This window comes from Stegodyphus dumicola, chromosome 9 (genome assembly GCF_044657685.1).
Source record: "Stegodyphus dumicola isolate Sdum_Otavi_A_Nest chromosome 9, ASM4465768v1".
NCBI classification, from domain to species: domain Eukaryota; kingdom Metazoa; phylum Arthropoda; class Arachnida; order Araneae; family Eresidae; genus Stegodyphus; species Stegodyphus dumicola.
The window spans coordinates 173,233,027-173,259,469 of NC_140776.1; the positions used below are offsets into that span (position 1 = coordinate 173,233,027).

Genomic DNA, 26,443 nt, shown 5'->3' on the forward strand with positions numbered 1-26,443 from the left:
CGGGTGACCAAGCTTTATTAGAGATAATTCCATATTTTGCACTCATTATGTTCATATTGTAATAATTTGATTATTAGGAGAAAGAGAAAATGTATGCTGTTGTAATCATAATCCGCTAGCTGAATACATGATTTTATATTTTCTCGTATCTAAAAAATTTGCAGCAGCTTATTCTTGCCATGTCTTCCTTGCTCATTGAATTATTTAAATGATAAATTCTAATACTAAATAATCATGATTAATACCTTTAAATAGGAAATTAAAATTTAATTATTGATTAGTTTTGTTTGTTTTGGCTTAAAAGTAAACTCACAAAACTATATTTGATATAGATATCATATATTTGTATCAAATATAGTCATATATAAGATATGACTGTCTTTTGTGCCTGTTTCGTACTTTAACTAAGGTATAAAAAACTCATTTAACTATTTTTGAAGGAAAATCCTAAGAAACATTTTTGGTGCTGTAAACATTGATGACTTGTTGTGACAAATATAAAAATAAATGTTATAAATATATTAAAAAGTAGTATAATTGAATACATTAAAATTTAACACATGAAATTTGCTGAATGAACTGTTTTTTAACCATAAACCAGTAAGAGAATGAGTCAAAAAAAGGCTCAAGGTTAAACAGGTTGACTGTATTAATACTAACTTTAAGTAGTATTTAAATTACCAATTGGAATACCTTGGCCAAACATAAAATGGAATGAAAAAGTATTATAAAAAAGGCTGTGTTCATCTTCCTTCCCAATAGAAGAAGACATCATGATTATAGTGACCTTGATAAAAAATTCCTGATTGAAGGAAAAAGATTTCAAAATTTTTATTTTTGTTGAAAGAAGTATACAAGATGTAAGAGAGACATTAAAGAAATTCCTTAGAACACTGGATTTTTTTCTAAAATTAATAAAACTAGTTTCCAAATATTTTAATGCAGCCACAATTTTTTATAGCTGTTAAGATTAATAATTGGAAGAGAAGTTTCTTGAGTAAAATTTTATTAAGAATTTATAGATGAGACCTTGGATGTTACCATGCTGTTTACAAAACAGAAAATGAGTTAGTCATTGAGAATATCATCGAAGATTTTGCCAACAGTCAAGCAAAAAAATCACATATTAGAATTAAAGCTTACTTTCAAGAATAAACATAATGTTTTGATTTATATTCTTATTTGTTTTTTTATATTTTGTAGCAGTTTTGATAACTGCTCAGAAGGTGGTGCTGAATTATATTTTTATCCTGCATGGTTTTTACTAGAAACGTAATCTGCTAATATGTTTAGAGCAGAATAAACATTTTAAAGGACACCTGCCCATTAATTTGCATGGTATTTTATCATACTTTTCATTATGAAATTTAATGAAAAGGATCAAATTTTGATTTGGAAACTCGCTTTTCAAGATTCATGACTAAAATCATGAACTTTTCTTGGTCCACAGAACAGTATTTTTTGTGTATACCATATGAAGTTATATATAAATGTTATTAATTCAAACTATTAATATCTGGTTTTAACGAAAGTTTTCTGCCAAAAAATGTTCTTAATAAAGTTAGGGGGAAAAACATGAAATCAGTACATTTAGTGCAGTCGCTACCCAAATCTATGATTTTCTGCCAACATTTTGGTAGTTTTTCAAAGCCTTCAGCCCAGGCCGCGAGTCCAAAAACAAATCAACCTCATTTCGGATGTCATCTGCAGAATGAGAGATAGCACCAGCAAAATGTATCTGCAGGTGTGAAAAAAGGTAGAAGTCCGAAGGAGCGATGTCAGGGCTATATTCTGGTTGTCGCAAAAGATCCCATTCCAGTGCCGTACTGCCGATATGCACTCTGCTAAACTTGCGATTTTTTTCTGCGGAGGAAATCTTGAATCTTGTCGAAAATTATTTGTACATGCATTGTCTGCGTTTCTTCTGCTTTGGAACTTCACCGCAAGCTGGAAGAGGTTTTCTAATGTTTGCAGATTCCAGACTTCAAGAAAGTCTTGAGCTGACGGTAGTAGGCGCGGTAAAATCACCTCAATAAGTTTGCTATCAGGCCTCTTCCCGTATAATAGACTAAAACTTGAATTTTTCTTAAGATGAATTCCGTTAAATCATCAAAACTCATTTGATATTTGCTAAACAGTTCTGCTTCTAGCTTTGCATGGTCCTTCATGACTGGAAATGCTTTTAACAATGCTGTCTTGAAATATTCCCTTCTGTACGTCTCCAAACTTGGGTTCTCTAACAAAAATTTACCAATTCCTTTGTACCAGCTCAGAGCTTAACCTTTTAAATTCCTCGTCGCTATCGTAATTTTCTGTAGCTGGTTTACCGAATAGAGAGTGAAATGCAGGTCCAGCTGGCTCGAGGAATGTCTTTACTGAGCCTTATCCATCGAAAGTTGCTGTTGGTTTCATTGCAGCTCTCATAGTTTCTACGATACGTCTGAATCCTTCCATCGGATTTGTTGACATCTGAAGGACTTAAAAGGTCAGAGGGGTCAATGAAAATTTTTCGGGCGCAAATGTAGGGTTCCAAACCGGGGATGTAACTGCAATGCGTCTGGAACGTTGAGAACTGCTAGGCGAATAATCGCTTTACTTCAGTAGGCAGAGAAAAGAAGTCGAGAAGCGTTAAATACCCTTTATTATTCCAAATAAAGTTTAACAGATGACTTCTTTCTTGGAGTTTACAAAGCCTCCACTCGGTCTTGAACTCAGGAAACTAAGAAATAAAACTTAATTAATCTTAACTAAAAGAATATAGCCGAAGTTATCAAAATTGTAACAGAGTTGGCCCCTTAACGCTGACAAACGACGAAACTATTAAAGGTCTAAAGTACCACCGAGTGTAATAATAGCTTGGGAGATAGTATCGCCAAAAGGCTAACGCACGCTGATCAGAATCTCTAGCTCTGAAAAAATCAGTAGAACCTCACAGTTAAATACTTCTCCTCATTTGCATTCAACCGCGATTCTGAAAATACGTTCTGCCTCGAATTTGTAAGCTGAAATTAAGGGAAGTAACTTTTAACTAAAAATTAACTGTTAGAAAAATTAAGATAAACCTTACAATCTCATACGATTAGAAAATTTCACATGCTTATATTCAATATTTTTAACAGTTTCGAGTATTACGGACATGTCTATGCATCAACATCACAGTGTGACATCATAACAATGTCGCAATGTGACTTCCATGTTACACTACGACGTCGCATAAATGCCACAGCATGACTCACATGAACATCACCATGGACCTTATAAGAGATAGACTAACCCAGTGGGTGGAGCGCATGTCACCGACATGTCCGCAAGAAAGAGTAGGGACGATCTGGTTTACTTAAACCTATGGCGTATCACATAACTGTTTTTAATTATTAAATGTGATACGTTATATAATGAGATTATGAAAGTCACAGTTTTTTTTCAAATAGGATTTAATATATCTGATTAAAGCATTTTTTTCACGTGTAATTCTTGTACAAATATCTTTACTTTGGTACAACGGTAAAAACTCTGAGCTCAAAATTTATGAACTTAATTTTGTGTAAAAATAAAGTAAAAGTAAATAAGATTGATTGTACATGATGCTTTGAAATAAATAAGGTAAAATTAAACCAAGATCTGATCATTTTTTAATAAATTTAATGAACATTTTCAGACAGTGATTTTCAAAATTGTAATAACATTACAAAACGATCATATGTTTGATTATATCATCATTAACATTAAAGTGGATTATTTATTTTAGTAATTTATAAAATTCGGAGCATAAAATTTTTCTGAGTGTAATGAAGGGAGGGAAATAAAGATAAAATGTAGAAGCACTCAGATTTTATATATTATGTCCAAAAGGAACCTTTTTTTGTAACATTTTGTGTGTTACCTATATTTATTGAATATCATGTTCTTCGCCCGTAAACCACATACATTTGAAAACAGCATATCTTTAGATTTTCCACACTGGAGATAAAAATGTTATTTTCTGTACTGTGTTACCAATGCTCGCTTTGAACTCGTTGAGTTTGTCAATCAAAAATTCGTTAAAAGTTTTACAAAATCTGAAAAAGATTAAAACAAATTCGAAATTTGGCCGTCCAGATGCCCATGTTCTGGTGGAGGATTGCATTATTCAAAATTTGATGGCTTTAGATACCATCGTTTTTGTCACAGTGTGAGAAACATACATGTATTCATGCACATTCTTCATTATTTAAATTCTTTAAATATAATACAGGGCGATAATATTTGGTAACAATAATTTGCAAGGAGATACGGACATTTATGGTGAAACAGCGCAAAATGCCACTTCGAGCTAATAAATTAAATTAACAGTAAATTTTAAAAATCTTAAGCAGAACTAAAAATAAATTTAAAAAATAATCACTAGAAAATACAAGCAAAATTAATTATTATGGTTAAATGCAATTTTAATATTAGAATTAAATGTATAAAAATTAAGGGGTCAAAAGTGTTTATCACTATGATGTATTATGAAATATAGTTGAAATAAAATTCCTTTATAGAAATTGTGCTATAATACTCATCTATAATTTTAAAAAAAGCAGCACAATTTAGAATTTTAAACAAAACTTTCAAAAATTCGTTTTTGAATATTTTAATATTAATTTACACCAATAAAAAGCATAAAAATTGCAAGAGAAAATTGCTTGTTTGAAATTTTCTATTAGTTCACATTTAAAATATTATTTTCTACAAGTAGTTACAAATTTCCTTACAGCATAGGAAAAGCTAAAAAAATATCCAGCCCTGAAAGCGTGCAATGGCTTTATAATTATTTGGAACTCTAATTATGCTTGATGATATGCTAAATTTTTAAAAAATCAATCTCAGTTTCAAAAATAAAAATATGGAGAAATTCTAATTTGTGAAATGAGGCGCTACAACCGGCTTTCTCTTGACAATTATACACGCTGCAATAGGCAACCTAAGGCTTAGGCAATCACTGTTAAATTTCTGTAAGTCGTCCCTACTCCTCCGGATGTGATCAAGGTGACAGCTGGGAACGCGTCAGACGAGGAAAAAAACCCATTTGGGTTGGTCTATTTCTTATAAGGTTCATGAACATCACAGTGTGAGGTCACAAAAAATGGACATAAGGCCATGCCTACAATTCACTGTGATATTGAGACCGTCATAGTGTGACACGTTTTCAATGTGGCAGCAACGTCACCGTGCCATTAGGGTCAAGAGTTTGAAAAAAAAAAAACCTTCAAACCATACCTCAGCTGTGACCAGACTTTTGGAAAAGAAAATGAAAATTTTGGTAAAAGTTTAAAACTGAAAAACAAAATCTATGTCCATTCCCTGCCCCAGTAAAAATTAAACACTTGAAAAGGCTCAAAGATACCATAAACCAGTAACCATGCACTCAGGATATCCCTTGGAAATATATTGTGTTTATTAAAAATATGAATTTTTGCTTGAAATGAAACTACTTCGCAGAAAAAATATAAGTGTGCAATCATTATAACGTTTTTTAAGCTGGGGAAAAGTCTTAGCAAGACAAATAGCTAACACGGACCATACTTCCCAGCGTAGGAAAATTCTGTGAGTGCATTCTATACACTCGCTCGACCATCGCTATCTCGATTTTTAGAACGCATTTGACCATATATGGCATGCTGGCCATACATATAAACTGAATACGATATCCAGTTGCAATCAATTGTGTTCAAACCGCCTCATATTACGTCAAAACAGAACTTTTCAAGTACGAATAGGAAATATACTTTTGAATAATAAGTAAATTCAAGGAAATTACGCAAGGATCCGTAGTAGAACTTATCCACTTTTAATATCTACGTAAATGACCTGCTTGAGCTTCTCAGTTCAAAAATAGCTAAATCTGCAGATGACACGGCTATTCATAAATCCGCAAAGAGCACTTGACAGTTTCTAAACTGCCGTGAGTATACATTCGCATGCAGTTTCAAGAGAATTTATACATTATGTCGGAATTTTGAAAAACTAATGCACAGATCTAATATGGGGTATGGTCTCTCACAGACAGGGCACGTAACGTGACGATATACTAAACAGAAGGTAACTAAAAAGTCTCTGTGGCAGTCGGTCCCACTCCTGCAATAAAGCAGTTTTCAACTCCGGGAGGATTCTCGGAAAGGGATGGCGAGATGAAATTGCCATCCCAAGAACGTCGCTAACGTTCTCTAAAACTAAGCAGTGGTTCCCAACTTTTTTTTTTTTTTTTTTTTTTAATCTGCACATCTTTTTCACAATTGCTCGAAGATCATCCCCACTCTCTTTCCAGAACTCGAAAAATACATATACATTTAGAACAGGCTGTCAAAAAATTTCCATTTGAGACGTTCCTGCAGTACATATACTAATTAGCTTGTTGCCGATGAAATTCTATAAACACCGTCATCTTGGCATGAAATGACTTTGCCATTCCTCTACTTCCGAAGATTGTATGGAAAATTTTCGAACGTTATTAATGGAGACGTTATTACCAAATGCCTCCAAACAAGCCAACGTGCCGTTATTATTATTTTTTTGGCTGCCGAAGGACAAAAATCGGTAGACATTCGTCGGAGAAGGAAGAATGTGCATGGAAAAGCATGCCTATCGAAAACCGTCGTTATGCAACGGGGCTGTATCAACACCGACTCTCCTACACAGCCCCATTCCACTAGTAGAGTCGGTGTTGACTGTGTTCTATGTTCAGTGTTGGTCGAGATTCAACTGAAGATGTAAGTCGTTCTGGGAGACTCTGCATATCCAGGATACGAAAAAATGAAAATCTGAACGAGCTGGTGAGAAAATAGGGTATAATCCGTAGTCCTGTTCTTCATATGTTAGAGAGCTGCAAGGGGGTTTATTTTAAAAACACACTTATATGGGTAGCGAAATCAAGAAGGATTAGTTTGGTTTATTTGATTATGGAAAAGCCCTCGAAGGCTACCTGCCTAACGAGAGAGATGGTTTATTGTAGGACTTTCTAAGGAAAATTGTCTCATATGTATGTTAAACATAAAGAAAACCATGAAAACGCTCATGCATGCAGCCGTTTCGCCGGGATTCGAACTTCAGACCGAACCACCATAATTCAACAATTTTACAGTCGGCTGCTGGTGGGGGGACTCCAAGAAGGAATAACGTGATATGGAAAGAATGAGCGCGTAAGGTAAATAGGATCTTAAAAGGTGACGGGAAAATACCTTATTGTAATAAAATAAAAAGTTCAGACAGTTACGTAAGTGACATGGCATTTACAAGAATGGCATAAATCCCTTGACCATTTCTGGAGAGCAAGTATAGTTGTAGTTATGTATTGGAATACTGCTACTTTTATTTTTCCTGAGCTTTAAATGAAAATTGTAAGCCATAAAATGATAGTAGCCACTTAGCTAGGTAATACCAGCTATTTCCACAAAAGCTTCATGTTTCATGTTTAAGGTTTTTTGCACTTTGTGTCTTATCTTGATTTTTTTCCACCAGGCTGAAAATCCATATCCGTATGAGTAACAAGAAAGTTGTGCTTTTTATTTACAAGATTACAATTTGTGAATGTTAATTTTTATTTGTTGTAGATTGTTATTATCTTATTCAACTGTATGCGGTTTCGCATAGCTGTGTTCGATATTTATATAATTCAAATGACGGTAGAAAACATTCGATTTTCATGCAAGATTTGAGTTTTTTTTCAGATGTCTTCATATTAATTTTATTTAATTCGTTTCTAACTCTTTTGATGCATCGTTTCAGAGTACTAAATATAAGCATTTTTAATGCATTTAACTTTACTGAGAGTAGTTTCTCCCTTGTTACAAAAGTGGCTTTCCTGTGTTTTTGGAATTAAATATATTTTTCAAGATTTTGTTCGAAACGCATGATCAAATTTGTTTGGAAGGAATATGACAGTGACAAACGCTACTTCGCTGCTGCTTTTATTCCAGTCAAAAGTAAGAAACTGACTTTTTAACCGCTTAATGCGTCGTAATATAACTTGTTATATGTTTTAAATGTTAAATGAGAAGCTTTAAATCCGCAGAATGAATTCGTTAGTTAGTAATTTAAATTTCATTTTAAGGCTGACTCTGAATTTTTGTCTTTGAAATTAAAATATTAGATTGATTATGTTTCTTGGATTAATTGTTGTTAAAGAAGGGAAGCTGTATTTAATATAAACTTTAAATTAATTTAATACATCTAATATTATAATATCAACTATAGTCTAGTACTATAATGTTTTACTATAATATTAAACCTCTTACATAGACTTTAAATTAATCTAATATTGTGATTGTAAATGTTTGGAGCTGTTCTACTCAGTCGTAGAATGTAAGGGGAAAGTGCAGAATCACCCACTGTTTGGCACGTTTTTAAGAATTGCACAAACTCAGTATCCATGTACACAGCGTCCTATTTTCACTTAAAAAGAATCAGAAAATTGCACAAATTAGGCATTACGCACTCCCTTGACTTTATCCATGTACACATCGATGTATTTTCACTTCACTTAAAAAGTTAAAAGAAATTGACAAAAATTCAATTTTTCTTACTCTTGTAAAAAGTGTCAAACATAATACGCCAAAATAAGTGGGCGATTCGGCTGATCTTTGGAATATGGTTACTTACCTAATCTTCTTCACTGGTAGTTTGGTGACATTTTGGAGGCGATAAAGGTTACTACCTAGGACTCTGGTAATAATGTGAAAAGTACTCAGTTCCGATTACGCATTATTTTGTGTGAGGGAAAGAGAGATCATGAGATATGTCATGTGACATTAATGGACGAATTACAGTTCTTTAATCGGAAAAGGGGGGAAATCTGGAAAAAATCTGGAAATTTTGTATTTAGCTTTATTCTGTGTTGTGTGAAACAGTGTTGGTTAATTTTTGGATCCCATATCCCTAACTAAAGTGAATTCGAAATGGGTATTTAGTGGGATTGAAAGGGATAGTAATAAGTGTTTTTTTAAGGTTGTGCAAGATAGAAGTAAAGATGTTTTATTAAGTTATTTATTTTACCTGGTACTTTGCTGTGAACTATAAGTATGATTTTAAAGATTCTGAAACAGGCGCACATACGCTTGCTTTTTATTTAGCGGAGGAAATAAGAAAAGTTTATCGGCGATGTAATCAAGATTCTGAAGAAGATTAGGTAAGTTAGTATTTTTAATTATTTGAGGATATTATTTTTATGCATTGTTCTAAATGTAAGGAGTAAATAAAGTAATATGGTATTATTGGAAAATTGTTATTAGCAATGATTTAGTTTAAAGAAATTAGGATTGTAAGCTAATTTTTATTAATTTAATGTATGTGCTTATTTATATTTTAAGTAGTGTTTTTGAATTTAATTATATTTTAATTAAATGATAGTTATTTTGTGAATTATATGTTTGTAGGAATTTGGTATACGTTTCAGTGGAAGTAAACGTGCATGGAAATAATTTCAATATTTGACACTAAGTATTTGTAACCATTTGTAATGTTTGAGGTATGAATTCATAGGTGACGTTTATAATATAATAGATAATTTAGAGGTAAAAGTTTTTGGATATTTTATTTATTTTATACGTGGAAATGTTCATCCTTGGAAAGGGTATGTACTTTTTCGCGATCAGGTAATTTCGTATATGTGCTTTTTACCGAGTTTAAAGATTCACAGAATTTTTTTGCATTTTCGTGCGAATTTTTGTACTTTATGAAAAAATAGCTGTGTAGATAGATAAAGTTAAGAGTGTGTGCAATGCCATTTTTGTGCAATTCTGGGATGGTTTTTTAAGTAAAAATAAGTCAACGTGTAAATGGTTTATGTGTATGTGCTATTCTGAAAAACGCGCAAGGAGTTTGCGATTGTGCACTTTTTCCCAATTTTGCAGTTAATATTTGTCATGATTAAGCAGTTTTGTTACATAAAATTTCGGTTGATCTTTACATTATGGTAACTTGGCGATTTTTTGGCAAAAATTTGGCAACCAACTCTCCTGCAGCAACCCTCTATTTTTTTTCCCCCGCCGCCATTTTGTCTTCACGAAGTAAAGACATGTTTCTTTTCTTTTTATCTACTGAACACTCCTTCCAACAATCTACTAGCCGAATTACACTTATGCTAGAAATTTTATCAAACAAAACTGCTTAATCATGACAAATATTCACTGCAAAATTGGGAAAAAGTGCCCAATACCATACTCCTTACGCGTTTTTCAAAATAACACATACACATAAACCATGTACACACCGATTTATTTTTACTTAAAAAAACATCCCAGAATTGCACAAAAATGGCATTGCGCACACTCTTCACTATATCCATGTACACTGCTTTTTTCTCATAAATTAGAAAAATTTCACGAAAATACATGACAATTTTCTCAATCTTTAAACCCGGTAAAAAGAATATATATGAAATTACCTGATTGCGAAAAAGTATTTACCCTTTACAAATATGAACATTTCCACATATAAAATAAATAAAATATCCAAAAACTTTTACCTTTAAATCATCTATTACATTATACACGTCACCAACGAATTCATACCGCAAGAATTACAAATACTTATTATCAAATATTTAAATTATTTCCATGCACGTTTATTTCAACTTAAACGTATACCAAATTCCTACAAACATAAAATTCACAAAATAACTGTCATTTAATTAAAATATCACTAAACCATGTACACGTCGACTTATTTTTACTTAAAAAAACATCCCAGAATTGCACAAAAATGGCATTGCGCACACTCTTCACTATATCCATGTACACTGCTTTTTTCTCATAAATTAGAAAAATTTCACGAAAGTACATGACAATTTTCTCAATCTTTAAACCCGGTAAAAAGAACATATATGAAATTACCTGATCGCGAAAAAGTATTTACACTTTACAAATATGAACATTTCCACATATAAAATAAATAAAATATCCAAAAACTTTTGCCTCTAAATCATCTATTACATTATACACGTCACCAACGAATTCATACTGCAAGCATTACAAATACTTAGTATCAAATATTTAAATTATTTCCATGCACGTTTATTTCAACTTAAACGTATACCAAATTCCTACAAACATAAAATTCACAAAATAACTATCATTCATTAAAATATAATTAAATTCAAAAACACTACTTAAAATATAAATGAGCACATACATTAAATTAATAAAAATTACCTTAATCCTAATTACTTTAAACTAAATCATTGCTAATAACAATTTTCCCAATAATACCAAATTCCTTTCCACCTTACATTTAGAACAATGCATAAAAATAATATCCTCAAATAATTAAAAATACTAACTTACCTAATCTTCTTCAGAATCTTGATTACGTGGCGGATACACTTTTCTAATTCATTCAATAAAATTATTGGAAGATTTTTTCTGCGAATTTTTCCTCCATACTTCCTCCGCTAAATAAAAAGCAAACTTCTCTTTATCACAATGCCTAAATACCCATTTCGAATTTACTTTAGTTAGGGCCATGGGATCCAAAAATTAAACAACACTGTTTCACACAACACAGAATAAAGCTAAATACAAAACTTACACATTTTTTCCCGATTTCCCCCCTTTTCCGATTAAAGAACCGTAATTCGTCCATTAATATCACATGACATATCCCATGATCTCTCATTTCCCTCACGCAAAATAATGCGTAATCGGAACTGAGTACTGCTCACATTATTACCAATGTCCCAGGTAGTAACCCTTATCGCCTCCAAAATGTCGCCAAACTACCAGTTACCATATTGTAAAGATCAACCAAATTTTCTAGCATAAGTGTAATTCGGCTAGTAGATTGTTGGAAAAAGTGTTCAGTAAATAAAAAGAAAAGAAACATGTCTTTATTTCGTGAAGACAAAATGGCGGCAAAAAAAAAAAAAAAAAAAAGAGGGTTGCTGTAGCAGAGTTGGTCATCAAAAAATCGCCAAGTTACCATAATCCAAAGATCATCCGGCGATTCTGCAATGTACTGAAGTATTTTTCTATCTTTCCAGACTTCCCATGATATCATTCTAAAAGCATAATCATATAATTATTGGCTATATTGGGAAATCTTCAAATTGATTTTTAGGAACTTTGCCTTTTGAACAGAAGCATTATTTGATGATAACTTTCAATTTGGTTATGAAATCATTGGGAGGTAATCTTATCGTATAATACGAATAATAATTCATGCCTTGTGCATATCAAGTAAATGAAACAACACAAAGTTACCAATTTGGTGTTATACGACCACCTTAGGTGAAGTCTCCAGGAGCATAATCATTCTTCAGACAAGACAACCATGCTCATAACAATCTGTCTTTCTGATCCAAGTTCCAATGCTTTTTTATAAAATATCACCATATTTTTTGCCTTAAACTTAATTTTAAATTACGGGCATGGGGAATTGGCCAGCGGTGGAAAAATCTGCAGTAACATATTTACAGGAAAACAGAATTTTGTCACGGAATTTCTAAAGGAAACAATGAAGAGAAGCATTTGGTAGATAGCTGCTGTTGCTGAGGTTTGTGTGATAACCACTATTTGCAATTCTCTGATGTGTTTTAAGCAGAATCACTGTGTTCTTGGAGAAAAGAATAGCACAAAAATATTACATAAAAATTTGGAAATGAATGTGTTTGTTTAATGGATTTAATACATGTTTAATAATTAAAATTTGCATTTCAAATTGCTTTCGATATGTTGAAATTGTTTACCAACTTATGATAAATATAAATGGTTTGGGAATCCTTTTAAGAAAAGTCATGAAAACCACCAACTTGCACCCGGTAAGCAACTTTTACCTTTTGATTTGTGAAAAATCATCAGATTGTACTAAGGTGGTTGCGCTAATGCATAAGTACCAAAATTTTTATTGTATATATGTCGGTAAAAAATATTTCAGCGTACCCCTTGACAAAAATTGGGGAATTTTTGGTACCATTTCTGTTTACGTCCAACGCCCTTCCCAGTAAAATGGCATCCAAAACATAGTGCAATAAAACATAAAACAAAAAATATATAATCTCAATAAACTGCATTTTAAATTTAAAGTTTAGATAAACAAAGGATATGCCTTTATCCATTTTTTGCAGCAATTCCACTTTTTGTTTAATAGACTTCGAAACATACTTTCGCTTTGTAGATCCTTTACATTATTAGTAAATATATATCAGAAATTCTATTTGACATAATCGAAAGTTCAAGCTTACTTTTATAAAACTGCTCTAACAGTCTGCAAAAAATAAGCTGAATCCAATTCGAAGATTAAGGAACAACGCAATCTGCGACATTAACTGAATTAGATAATTTTAGCTTAGCTTATACCGTCCATTATACATTAAACGTGCATTCGTAAACGTATTTTGCGCACGCGCACACACATATTCGCAGCCGTAAAGGTGTTGACGCATGCGCAGAAAGTTTGTAGCTTTGAGGTCCGGATTATGGGTGTCCAAATTAACGACTTTTGACTGTAGAATGTTTATTTTGATTAGCATATTATGTAATAGAGCATTACTGAACAGGAGGTAAAAATGTCTAAATTGTCATTTCCCATGCAGATTTTGAGCAGTATGCATCTTTACACAAACTTGGAACTTGCTAACATGCATTTTATCTATTGGGTTGTGGAGGGAAGCTTGTAGTAAGTACTTGAGAATTTTCACTGGACCTTCGAGTAACTGCTTTGTTATAGTCACAACTTGCCAGATAAGTGCATGTTGGTAAGCTTCATGTTCATGTAGTGATGCATACTGCTCCAAATTAGCAAAGGGAATGACAGTTTACAGCAGTCAAATGATTTTAGCTGCTGCTCAGTGGGGCTCTTTACCACCTCAAAATGTAATTTTGGCACATGTATTCCAATGCAAAATGTGCTCATTTTGGCCCCCTCTACCTGCTTTTACATTTCTGCCAGTTATTTTTTAATCATGCTATATTTCTTAACATTATAGTAGGCTTAAAATTTCTTTAAATCTTTTTTTTCACTTGCAGATAGAAGAAGCAGTTAATCTTGTACCCAAAATGTGTCCAGAAGAGAAACTAAAAGCAGTTCAATTTTGGAATATAGTATCAGAGAAACTTCAAGATATCGTAAATAATAGTGCTGCTGATATCAATGCTGTTGCTCTTAAAATGGGTGTGGAGGATTCTGAGAAGGTTATTATTTTACATTATTATTACATTTATTTTGTATTTAAGAAAATAATCCTCTTTTTCTAAATTAAAGTTATAATCTTCACCATTTATAAAGCTGTTTGTAAAAATCTTTCATTTAAGGGTTGAGAAAAATGCACATTCCAGAAACTGAAGTTACATTTCTTCATGTTCAAAATTTTATGTTTAAATAAATTAGAAGCAATGGACATTAATTAAGCAAATTTTGATGCTTACATGAAAACATTCAGACATTTGGTTATCAAGTATGTAAATTAGCTAAGAAAAATAGTTTACATGCGATCTACTTGGGACTTCTAAAATATTTGGATGCATTTTAAGCTCTTTTAAACTAACTCTGATTTTTTTATAAGGCAAATTCTTATTAAGATTTAGAACAAATTGGTATTAAAATGGTGATCTCAAAATCTAATAATTAATCTAAATCTCATAATATTAATCGCATCTGAATTCTATGTCAAGTGATATGATGGTAACTTATTTCAAACACTATTTTGTGTTACTAGAATTGAAATATCACAAACAAATCTAGTATCAAACTTCTAGCTGTCTAAATAGCAAATAAAATATTATTATTCTTCCATTGCTGTTTTTTAAAATATAATTTTATTTAAGTTGAATGCGCCTTTATTTTTTGTTGTGTTGCCGTTCTGTAGTAGAGAAAAGTATCTATTCAAATCAGACTAAACTTATAATATGTGTTGCACATTCATAAAATAATGATTAGAAATATTAACATGTGATTTTGAAGTCAAAGCAATACTGATGGAATAAAGTTCAGTTTAAGATTATGAAAAAAGAAGAAGGAAGAGCTCTATATTAAATTGCTAACGCTATAGGGCAAAAAGGCTCTTGTGTCTAGAACGGGGTTCGGCAACCTTTCTGGAGTTAAGAGCCATTTTTTTCCTGGTATGGTAATTTTTTTTTTTTTTTTAAAGAGCCAAATGTAAGCACATACATTGATAATATTAGAAAAAAATATATAATGTTTATCTGCTGTGAAACATATATTTATTATGAAACCAAAATATTTTATTTAATGTAGTAATAGAACATACAATTCAACATGTAAAAAGAAAAAAGGTAAACTGTCTTTATAAGTAATTTAAATAAATCTAATAGTAAAAAAAACCTAATTGCAATAGGTTATATAACTGCTTAAAATACAAAGTAAATGTCAAAAATAATAGAAACACAAATATTTAATATTAGTGAAATTTTTTTATTTGAGTAGAGGCATATAATTGTTTAAATGTCGTGAATATTCAGTAGTTTTTAACCTCGTGCAACTTTCGAGGCTTTCGTCATTAAGCATACTTCTTAATTGGTTTTTAATAAGGGTCATATCTGAAAATAATTGTTCTCAAGTGAGTAGATCTGAAAATGGTCACAATCAGGGCTTAATTTCTAAGATTAAAAGGGCTGGAGCCCTATGGAAGACTGTCAGCAAAGAGGAACAAGAGTAAATAAATAAATAAAATGACTATTAAACTCATTAATAATTTTAAAATTAAATAGTTAATTACTATCAAATTAATTAAAAGCTATTTAATTAATGTTTATAAATTGTTACTTTATCAATAATTATTATATAATTAATTATAATTTAATTGATAATTATTAGATAATTAATTATTATTTATTGAAATAATTAAAGATTGAAGTAATTAAATAAAATGTAAGGACATAAATTGAAATTTAATAAGCAATTTTTAATATAATTTTATTGTTAAAATAAAATTTTCCAGATAAAATTTCTACTGAAATTGCTATTTAATTACATAAAAGAAGTGCCGCAGCCTTCTTATTCAATGTACCGGTGCGTTCTGGCTGGAATTATGATTTATTGGAAGAACTAAGAAGCACCGGAGCCGATATCCGGTGGGCTCCGGCCCAATTTAAGCTCTGATCGTAGGGGGGGGATGAAAAGTTCTATTATCATCACAAAAATTAAATATATTTAAAGCATAGCTGATGAAAATTCCAGGGCAAAACAGAATGAGGGTATGAGTGGGTGGAAACAAAAAATGAGGGGAATTTTGGTGAGAGAGAACGTTCTCTTTGACCGCGGCTCTCTGCTGATATAATTATAGCCATCAAGCAGATGTGTGTCAGGGGTAAAATGAGTCCTGAATCTGACTCCTAAGATGAATGTAAAGTTGTTGTTTTGCTTCCCCCCCATTAGTGGATACTGTGGGAAGACGATGTATAGGAAGCACTTGAGTGTTTATCTCAGTATTTCACTCTTATTGTACTCGCTGTCACTTAACGCACATTTAAGGACACAAATTTTCCTTCCTGTGAGGATAATTAACTGTAAGCATTGATATCAATACAGAAGATACGATGGCAAGACAAGAAATTTGCGCGTTCCTAAACAAACTCCCCCAATTTATTGCCCTTCTTAAAGGGAAAGGTTTCCGCATGTGAGTGAGGGGACTTCACTTGAACGTCTCATGTTCTCATGAGTTCGTATTTCTAGGGAAGTAAAGTATTGCAAGGTCTGCTTATTGTTAAACTAAAATGTTAGCAATTATAATTTTTCCCCCTTTTAATTGGGGTTCATTTTATAAAAAGAAGTACCGGAACTTATCTTGTTTAGGGCTCCAGTGCGTTCCGGCTAAAATTGTATGTTATCTTAAAAATTGAGAAGTAATGCAGCCAGGCTCCAGTGGGCTCTGCTGCAATTTCAGCACCAGTCACAATGACAAATGCATATGTTGTCACTTGATCATAAAAAATCAGGTAGACAGTTCCATGTTTCAGATATAATTTCTTCCTTTTTCGTACGTTTTCAAAAATCCATCCACTGCTATGTTGCAGCCAATTTTTCTTTCTCTCTAGCTAAGTATTCTAGTTCTGACTGAAAATTTATGAACTTTTCTGTCTAGAGATCTTTATTCTTAAATCTAACAACTGTAATTCAAGCTGAGCTTTGTCAGTGGTTGGGAACGGTGTAAAACTCGCACACCTTCACCTATAGTTGCTTTGTTAAAAATGATAGAGTAAGCTTTTCAGACCTAAAATCTTTAAAACAAGTGTTAAATGGCTCTTCCATTTTTATAATAGCTGGGACAAAAAATGCATTGTTAATATTACAATCTGAATTGCTTCTGGAATCACTTAAAGTTTCAAAATGTAGTAAGTGTCCATATCCCATGTTCTGGACAAATAATGTTAGTTGTTCAAACAAAATCATCACTTCTAAAAACGTGTGTGTAATATTACCTCTCCCTTGTAGATTTTTATTCAAGTTGTTTAAATGTAATGCCATATCAATGGGAAATAAACATTTTGCAGCCACTTATCATTACTTTTCCTTTTTGTAGTAGGAATGTCTTGCTATGTTTGAGGCATGAGGTGAAACATTTCAGTACTGAGCCTCTGGACAGCCAATGCATTTTGTTATATGAAACAAGATCAGAATATTGGCTATTTGCTTCCTTTAATAATCCAGAAAACTGTCTGTGAGAAAGTCCTTTTGCCATTATTTGATTTACTACCTTAGTGACTAAATCCATCACACATACAATCTCTTCTGGAAACGTGTGTGTGCAAAGTGCTTCCTGATGACTCATGCTGTGAAACGAAAGCATGATCCACCTTTTCTCTAAAGAGTGAACTAGTTAAAAGCTGGCACTGCGATCTAAAGTAGATGCACAACCAAGCCCAACCCCAACTTCAAACCTTCAAATTGGGTGGGAGGTGAATCTGTCAGGCAGAAAAATACCTTCTACTGAGAGCTTAGAAAATTCACTCTACTGCTGCCCCATGCCACACTTATGGGCAGCAGATCAAAACATTCTCTCATTACTCATTGCTGAACAGGTCAACCGGGGTTACCACTTTGGCGAACTGAGATCACCATGAAGTGTGGCACTTTTACCCTGGAGATTTGACTGGTCATCAAAGTGTCAATCCCCTCTTGGTCCTACTGTATAGGATGAGCTTCCTTCAGGGTTCTTGGACCACCAGGCTTGTAATTATGTTTCCCCAGAGTGCCACTGTCATGATAAAATACCATGCCAGTCAAAACATCCCGGTGGGATTCAAAGAGAGAAGAAAAATCTTTGATTTTACATGTCATACTAGGAGCTCCATCGGTAGCAATAGACAACAATTTATTTAGGTCAATTTTCTTTGTCGTCAGTGTTCCAAAATATATTGTTGCGTACCCATAATTGTTGTGTTTTTTTCTTTTCTGATACCAGTTGTTATGTTATTTTCTTCCTTCACGTTCGTACGGGGTTTGTAGATTTGGAGTGAATAACGACCACACTTGATGAAGTATCAAAACACACTTGACACACTTGTCCTGATTGATATTTACCAATATCAATCAGGACAGCTCCAAAACACTTTTACAGTTGTAGAAGATCTACTATAAACATGCTGACACGATCTGCGACACAGCCTCTAGGCTATCACGGTGGAGACAGCTTCACGGCAAAGCACTAGAGTACAGCTCTCAACTCTGCTTGGTCATTCTCAGAACTCCACTTACTCTTGAGACTCTCCACACTACAACTCGACGATACACAGAGCACGACTCCCGACTCTTTGGTTCAGTCGTTCCCGGAGCTCAACACGCTCTCCCAACGATGCACTAACCACGATACACTAAGAGACTCTTTCGGTGCACTCGACGACCCACTAGGCACTCGTTGCCCTGCTGTCAACTCGATTGACTCGCTAAACGAGACATGAACTCGATACTGACTATTTTGCACTCCAGATGAGGCACTCTGACTCGCTTTCTCGATGAAGCACACTCTCGATACTACTGACTGCTGACCAGCAGGGTTTATATAGCTTTCGGCTTGTGTTCGAGAGCATTCTGGGCTAAACCGATAAGAATTTGTTCCAGAAGGTTCTCCATCAGTCCATGGCATATCGCCAATTTTGTCGCCACATGTCGCCAAATGGGAGGTTTCTCACCAAATGATGCAACCCTAAAACTGTTTTGCGGGGAAGCCATCTCACCGCATCTTGACATTTTGTAACAATATATATATCTTCACACATATGACCGTTAAAGGGTAGTAGCGCTAATAATTCTTCTCAAAGACCTGTTTCGAATACATACCGCACTACTAATATAACTTATGCTACATCTTTTACGTCACATGACTCATCACACTCAATAGAAAATGCAGATGATACTTTCTTGATAGTCTTCAATTCACTGACTTGTATTTTTCACCATGAACAGTTCTCTCGTGGTACTTTCTTGATAGTCTTCAATTCACTGACTTGTATTTTTCATCATGAACAGTTCTCTCGTGGATGGTCTTTGCTGACAATGCTGCGTCATTAATTTTCTTTGTTATGCCGTTCCCATTTTTAAAATCTTGAAAAAGGTGATCAGTTATATTTAAACAACATTTTTTAACAAATTCTTTATCAGTGAAGGGTTTCCATACTTGGCTATATCCTGAGCAACAGCAAAAGTGGCTGTGGGAATATTAGTAGAAGAGTACATCCAGCTGCTAAATAATATGTTGATTTTTGCATTCTATGATGTAATTCTATCACTGTCTTTCTTTCATCTCCAAGGGGATACTTTCTAGCAAAAGATTCATCTTTTGTTAAAAAATGACGCTCTGTATTTGACTTTTTTAGTCGAAAAGAGCTTTGTTTCTGAAGGGCTATTTTTTTCGTTTTGCGATTTTGCATTGAATCACTATAAATGTCCATTTCACTTTTCAAACTGTTGCCATCAAATTTTAGAGTCTTGCATTATATTTGAAGAAATTAAATAATGAAAAATCTGCATAAATGTAGAGCCATCGAATTTTAAATGACGTAATCTACTATGAATATGGGCATGTGGAAGCCCAAATTCGAAATTTGGAATTTGTTTTATTATTGATTTCATATTTTGTAAAACTGCAAATGAATTTTTGAGTAACAAACTCAATGATTTGAAAGCGAGCAACGGCAACAATCTATGGGGGGAGGGGACCCGTTTTATCTCCAGCGCGTGGAACTGTGCACCGGAAATTCTAAAGATAGGCTCATTTTAAAATTATGTTGTGAACATTCTAAATGCTTAGAAATATTACAAATGTTAATTTTAATAACATTTTCATACTTAAAAATGTAAAACAAACAAAAAAATGAAAAAAAGTGACTTTTTTGGGATCAAATTTGGAAAAAATATGAAACTGTTAATTGTTAATGTAACATTAGCATTGGAAAAAGAGCTTTCTTAAATTAGTTTTTTGACATAAAACATTTATCTAACAACACAAATACTTAGATAATTGTGCATTTTCTAAGATGATGTAATGAGTAAAATTTAAAAATAAGAGTAAGAATTGTACTCAGAATCAAAATGCTTTTAAGACTTAACGTCTTAACATCAGTTTATTAAGTTTTTTTTTAATATTATGTATATGATTACATATCAATCTATTTGCCATTTTTCAGGCTAGTAATCTGAGAGCAATGTAGCAAAAAACTGCAATGCATCTGGTGTTTTCTGAAAACTTTTCAGATGAAATGGAATTAATGACACAAGCTTTTTTGTATTCAGTTTTGTTGTATTGTTTTTGTTATTTTTTTGTTGTATAAACTGTTTCTCTTAATATTGGATTGCCATAATTTAAATTTAATTTCAAATTATGTCATTCTTTGAAGCATCATTTATTAGTTACTTTTGCACATGTGTGAAATAAATGGGATTGCATCAAAGAGTTCTGAGGGCTCCCATGGGGCCATAGGGTGAACATCAATGAGTTTAGATATATATCAAATGAAAATCTGCATGCAAAAGTTTCAAATTTGCAACTTTTAGACCTTAAAAAATGGAAAGTAAGAAATATTAATGTTCTAAAGATGATTTGAAAGTTAACAAAATTGAAGAAAAGTTTATAAACAGATAAAAATGAAGTCTGTAATAATTTTATTCAAAATAAAATGCTCACTTTTGAACATATTTTTTATGCCTGTAGTTGCTTTTAATTGTGTATTTTAATATCTGTCTAATATAGGTTTGTACTGCTACTATATTTACATATTAATTTTTCGTTAGATGTATTATAATACTTACTTTCTTATTTAGATTAATTTAGAAATTGAAAATTCTGCTTCTTCAAATATTTCTCCTGATTTCATGCATTTGCCTTCAAATTATGCTATATGCAGTGGTAAGTTCTAAGTTTTGCGAGCATGAAATAATGCTGGTTAATTTACTTATTTATTAAAACCTTATTTTTATTATGTCTAGTTATTTTTGAAATTTTTATCATACTTGTTTTGAATTTTCATACATTCAGTAATATTGTCTAAAAGAGTAGTTATTAAATTTTATAAAAAAAAGTTTATTAAAAAAAATGAGTTAAAGCTTCAATAATTTGAAAATAAAATTACTATTCTGTTACTGAAAATAGTTTTGTATTTAAAAATAATTTCTGAAACTTCTAGTAATTGAATGCTTGTGGTTTATATTGCATAATATATATTTTTTCTTGCTTTTTAATTCCTATGTGGCTATGTTGGACTTATCCTATGCAGCCCTTAAGCTGGCATATGTTCTTTCATTGCTAGAGAAAAAAACTCTGGGCCCCTTGTAGTGTGGGCCCTGGTAATGATTCAGTATAATATATAAAAAGTCCTGAAGTAAAAGCCCTTAAGTATGATATTTTTTTTTTTTTTTTTTTAAAGAAAGTTAACTTATGAGTAATTATTTTATTTTATTAGAAAATAATGCATGTATGCTTAAAATAAAAAAGGTGCTATTTTAACAAATAACAAAATAAAATTAATGAAAATTCATGGTCAAAAGCCCCATAACTGGATATATTTCATTATAAAAGCAAATTTTATACTGCAGAAAATTTTTTCAAAGGTAGTTTTTTCACTTTTATGTTAACATGGGTTTTGGGGTTTCTTTACTTGTTAATTATTCCAACTTGTGAACTTTACATATAAAAAATAACTGGGCACCTAGTCCAATGCTAGACAAACTCATTAGTCAAAAGAGCCAAAGAACAGCAGTGCAATAATTAAGAATTCTTTTGAAAGCCAAATATCTTTTCAAGAACCATGTTTCTAGGAGTATAACTGTGCTGAAGTAATTTGTGTTAACAGTTGCCACTGGTTTTATCGCGATATTGCTTTAGAAATTGAAAATGAAGTAATTTACCGCTCTGAATATCTTCTGCAAAAAGAATTATTTTTTCTTCAAAACAAACCAATTCTTCTACCAAAACATAGGCTGGGTTTCCCTTTCCTTGCAGTTTTAGATTCAGCTCATTTAATTTCACTGTGACATCCACCATAAAGTAAAATTTTTGCAGTCATTTGTCGTTCTCTAATTCAGGGTGATTAATGCCTTTTTCATTTAGGAATGTATTTATTTCATTTAAGCACAAAGCAAGAACACTTGATAGTGCTTAAGAATACTTGATCCATCAAAATCTCCTGGTCCTGATAATTGGTAAAATGATATGTATCTTAACCCTAGAGGTAAAGAGTCTGTCTTAGAAATTTTTAATAAATCCTGGAAGCTAGGTAGACTTAATCAAAATTGAAAACATACTCTTATTGTACTAATTAGAAAGCCTAATAATGGAATGGTCTAAAAGTACCTACTCTAAAATAATAGACTGCAATAGGGTTTCAGCTTCAGGCCTCCATTTGCATTAGCTACAGTGAAATATGTTATTTTTATGCCTTGGCAAAATCTTTTCTTCTTTGTTGAGAAGGCTGTTTTAGACATATTTTTCTAGAACAATCTAGTTTCGTCATCTATTTTTTCACAATTGGGAGATCTTTTACATCTTGTGTGCATATTCATTATATGGTATGCTAGTTGTGCAAACCATTCTTAATGTAAAGCACTACATACTGTACATGTATAAATCATTTAATAAATGTAATAAATTTATTATGGAGTAATTGACAAAATTATGTATTGAACTTAACAAAAATTTAAAATTGTTGTCATGATGTTAATTAAATAAACTATTTATTCACCAAATGCAGTTGTCATTAATTGTCATGTATGCCTTTCTAACATGTAGTGTTTATAATTTTTTTTCAGAAACTGATTCTCAGTATAATAATACTATTATTAATAATACAGAATTAATAGCCAGTGGATCTCAGTTCTCAACTAATACAGAAGACAATGCTGATGTAACAACAGAACCTCATGTCCAGTACTTACGTACATCAGTTGATTGTCATGGTCATATATCGAAACCAAATAGCCATGATTTATCTAATCAGTTCTTGAATATTGAAAATCTTCATTCTGATAACTGTAATACATTTATTGTAAACTCAAGTTCTTCTGAAATTTCTAAAGATCTCGTATCTGTTCCAAATATTAAAAATAGTGATTCTCAGTTAGACACGAGAGATTCATTGACTGTAGATGAAAAATGCTCCTTGTCTGGTCCTAAAAAAAAACCAAAAACCAGATCTGGTGTGAAAAACAATGAAAACTGTAGTAAGAATTCTGTGAAGTCTCTGCGTGTAGGTAAAAATATCAGAGCTTCAAAGAAAAAAGGAAATAAATTTTCTTTGTTGAAACACTTAGTTTTACAAAATAAGAAATGTGATGAATCTAAAAACAATTTAAAATCTGAAAATAAGGAACCTGTGATTTCAAATGTAAGTGAGAATTTGAAAGATAGCTGTAGTGGAGACAAATCAGATTTTGATTCTCTGTCCGCTTTAGATGAGTCAAATGAATCTGGTTCAACAGAACGCATTGTGAGTTTTGTTGTCTCAAATACAGAGGTAAGTAATGCCTTTTCTTTCTTTTAATTGCTATAATGTATAAGCTAAAAGCTTTTTCATAGCATTTTTAGTTCTCTTTCAATGGATATTTACTTATTGGGATAAATAATTTTAAAAAGTTAAATGCGTTTTTGTATTATGAAAAATCACAATGAAAAATTTAGTGTGAAGAATTGGCATGTAATTAATATTTACCTTATGTACAAAATTTTAATTGTATCATATTTCAGATCTTAATATTCTTCAAAAAGAAGCTGTTTTATAAAATACCTAGACTGGATTGGTTATTTTTAAGCATGCCACCATCATGAATGTGATGAATGAGACAACATGATAAGTTGTTATTTGGAGTGACTGGCACTTTGCAGAATTAATGTAATTAAAGATTTGATATGGAAACCAGATTTCCATATCAAATCTTTAATTACATTAATTCAAATAAGATAATTTATTAACATTCAGTAAATTTTCACATTTATACAAAGCTAACAGTTTAAAAGTTTTTTAATGGAGTAGAAAATTAAATATACTTATAACTGCTTATTCCACATGTACTCTATAAGCAAGCTTTGTAATGAAAGTAATTTGAATGCGACATTTGTGTGAATTTGTATATTTAAAGTTTTCTACAGCATTTGAACATATTTTAATACAGTTAAAAGTCGTTAATCCGGACTCGTCGGGACTTCGGCGATTCCGGATTATAGATCATCAGTTTAAATCTGGTAAGATGGCATGCAGAAATTATAAAATTAAAAATATGAAACCGTAATTTATGAAATAAAGAACAATTATGATCTAAAGGGTATCAAAATTTACAAAAAAAAAAAAGCTTAATATTTATTTGTTTACTTTATTAAACATTTCTTTCAATGTAAGTTGTTTAAATTGCTTCGTTTTTTATGTGATAATACATTCTCTTTAATTCTATAAAAAGACATAATTTCTTGTTCAGTTACAAAGTTCTGCTGTTCAAGTCCTATAATTGCTGTGTCGAGAATACCGACTAATTTGTCAAAGATAAACAAAGTTTAGATAAACAAACGTTAAAGTTTAGATAAACAAAGAATATGCCTTTATCCATTTTTTGCAGCAATTCCACTTTTTGTTTAATGGACTCCGAAACATACTTTCACTTTAAATATAAATCGGAAATTCTATTTGACATAATCGAAAGTTCAAGCTTACTTTTATAAAATTGCTCTAACAGTCTGCAAAAAATAATAAGCCGGATCCAATTTGAAGATTAAGGAACAACGCAATCTGCAACATTAACTGAAATAGATAATTAGATAATTTTAGCTTAGCTTATACCGTTCGTTATACATTAAATGCGCATTCATAAATGTATTTTGTGCACGCGCACACACAAATTCACAGCCGTAAAGGTCTTACGCGCATGCATCAACGTGGCACACGCGCAGAAAGTATGTAGCTTTGAGGTCCGGATTATAGATCATTCCAGATTATGGGTGTCCGAATTAACGACTTTTGACTGTAGTACTTTCATAGCAAGAAGGCTGAAGTTTCAGTTCACAGTTTTGGTTTAGAGTTAATTTGATTGGACGAGAGGCATCTGCATTAAAACGTTACATAAGATAGAAAAGTCTGGAACCTGTGAGAAGAGATGAATTTAGGGGCAGATCATCAAATTTAAAATGTTAATTTTGAGGATGTCAATTATTTTTTTTGAAACAGCTATCATATTTTGCTATATCTTACATATCCCCCTCTTCAAAAGAAAGGCTGTATGAGCACAGTGGAAGAAAAAGCATTAGAGCAGCAAAATGTTAAAGTTATAATTGTGAAAATACAAAACATATCTACTTTTTTTAAAACAAAAAATTAGATGTAAAATATAAAAAAATATGATGGCTTTGCTCTTTGCGAACCAGCAACCTTTAATTAATTTTCTGCAATTCAGCATCTTCCCTTAGACCATTACCTTCTAGAACATTCGCGCCTATTACATAACCTCCTCATATAAATGCTGTGCGCCTATTACATAACTTCCTCATATAAATGCTGCGTCGTAAGTTTTTCTACATTTTTCTAGAAGCTACTCTGTTACATAAGATAGAAAAGTCTGGAACCTGTGAGAAGAGATGAATTTAGGGGCAGATCATCAAATTTAGAATGTTAATTTTGAGGTCGTCAATTATTTTTTTGAAACAGCTATCATATTTTGCTATATCTTGCACACACACACACACACACACATATATATATATATATAACTGTTCAAGAAAATTTGTTCTTGTTGGTTATCTGATATCATCTAATTAAGTTTTAAAATAATTTAAAGCCCCTTCGACTGATGAAAATCACTTTGGATGCACATGTCTGGCAAAGAGCAGTCAGTATCACCAAGAGTAATGACAATGCAGAGTCTGCATTGAAGTTAACAAGAGATTTCCAGCTATAGCAGTAAACATTCTGCACACCATTCATCCCTTAAAAGGGTGGGAATGCAAGAAAGACTAAACCAGAAATGCATTATTTCCATGTCATGCATCTCCATATTCAGT

At 32.0% G+C, this 26,443-nt stretch overlaps 1 protein-coding gene across 1 annotated transcript in view; it reads left to right on the forward strand.

Moving 5' to 3' along the window:
• The first annotated feature begins 7,513 nt into the window (after window positions 1-7,513).
• Window positions 7,514-26,443, forward strand: part of LOC118194891 (uncharacterized) — a 54,453-nt gene continuing 35,523 nt past the window's right edge. The window contains exons 1-4 of the mRNA XM_035366097.2: window positions 7,514-7,943; window positions 13,980-14,144; window positions 21,229-21,313; window positions 23,212-23,915. Of these exons, the coding sequence (XP_035221988.2) occupies window positions 7,896-7,943; window positions 13,980-14,144; window positions 21,229-21,313; window positions 23,212-23,915 (1,002 nt within the window). The 5' untranslated portion in view covers window positions 7,514-7,895. The remainder of the gene's footprint in view (window positions 7,944-13,979; window positions 14,145-21,228; window positions 21,314-23,211; window positions 23,916-26,443) is intronic.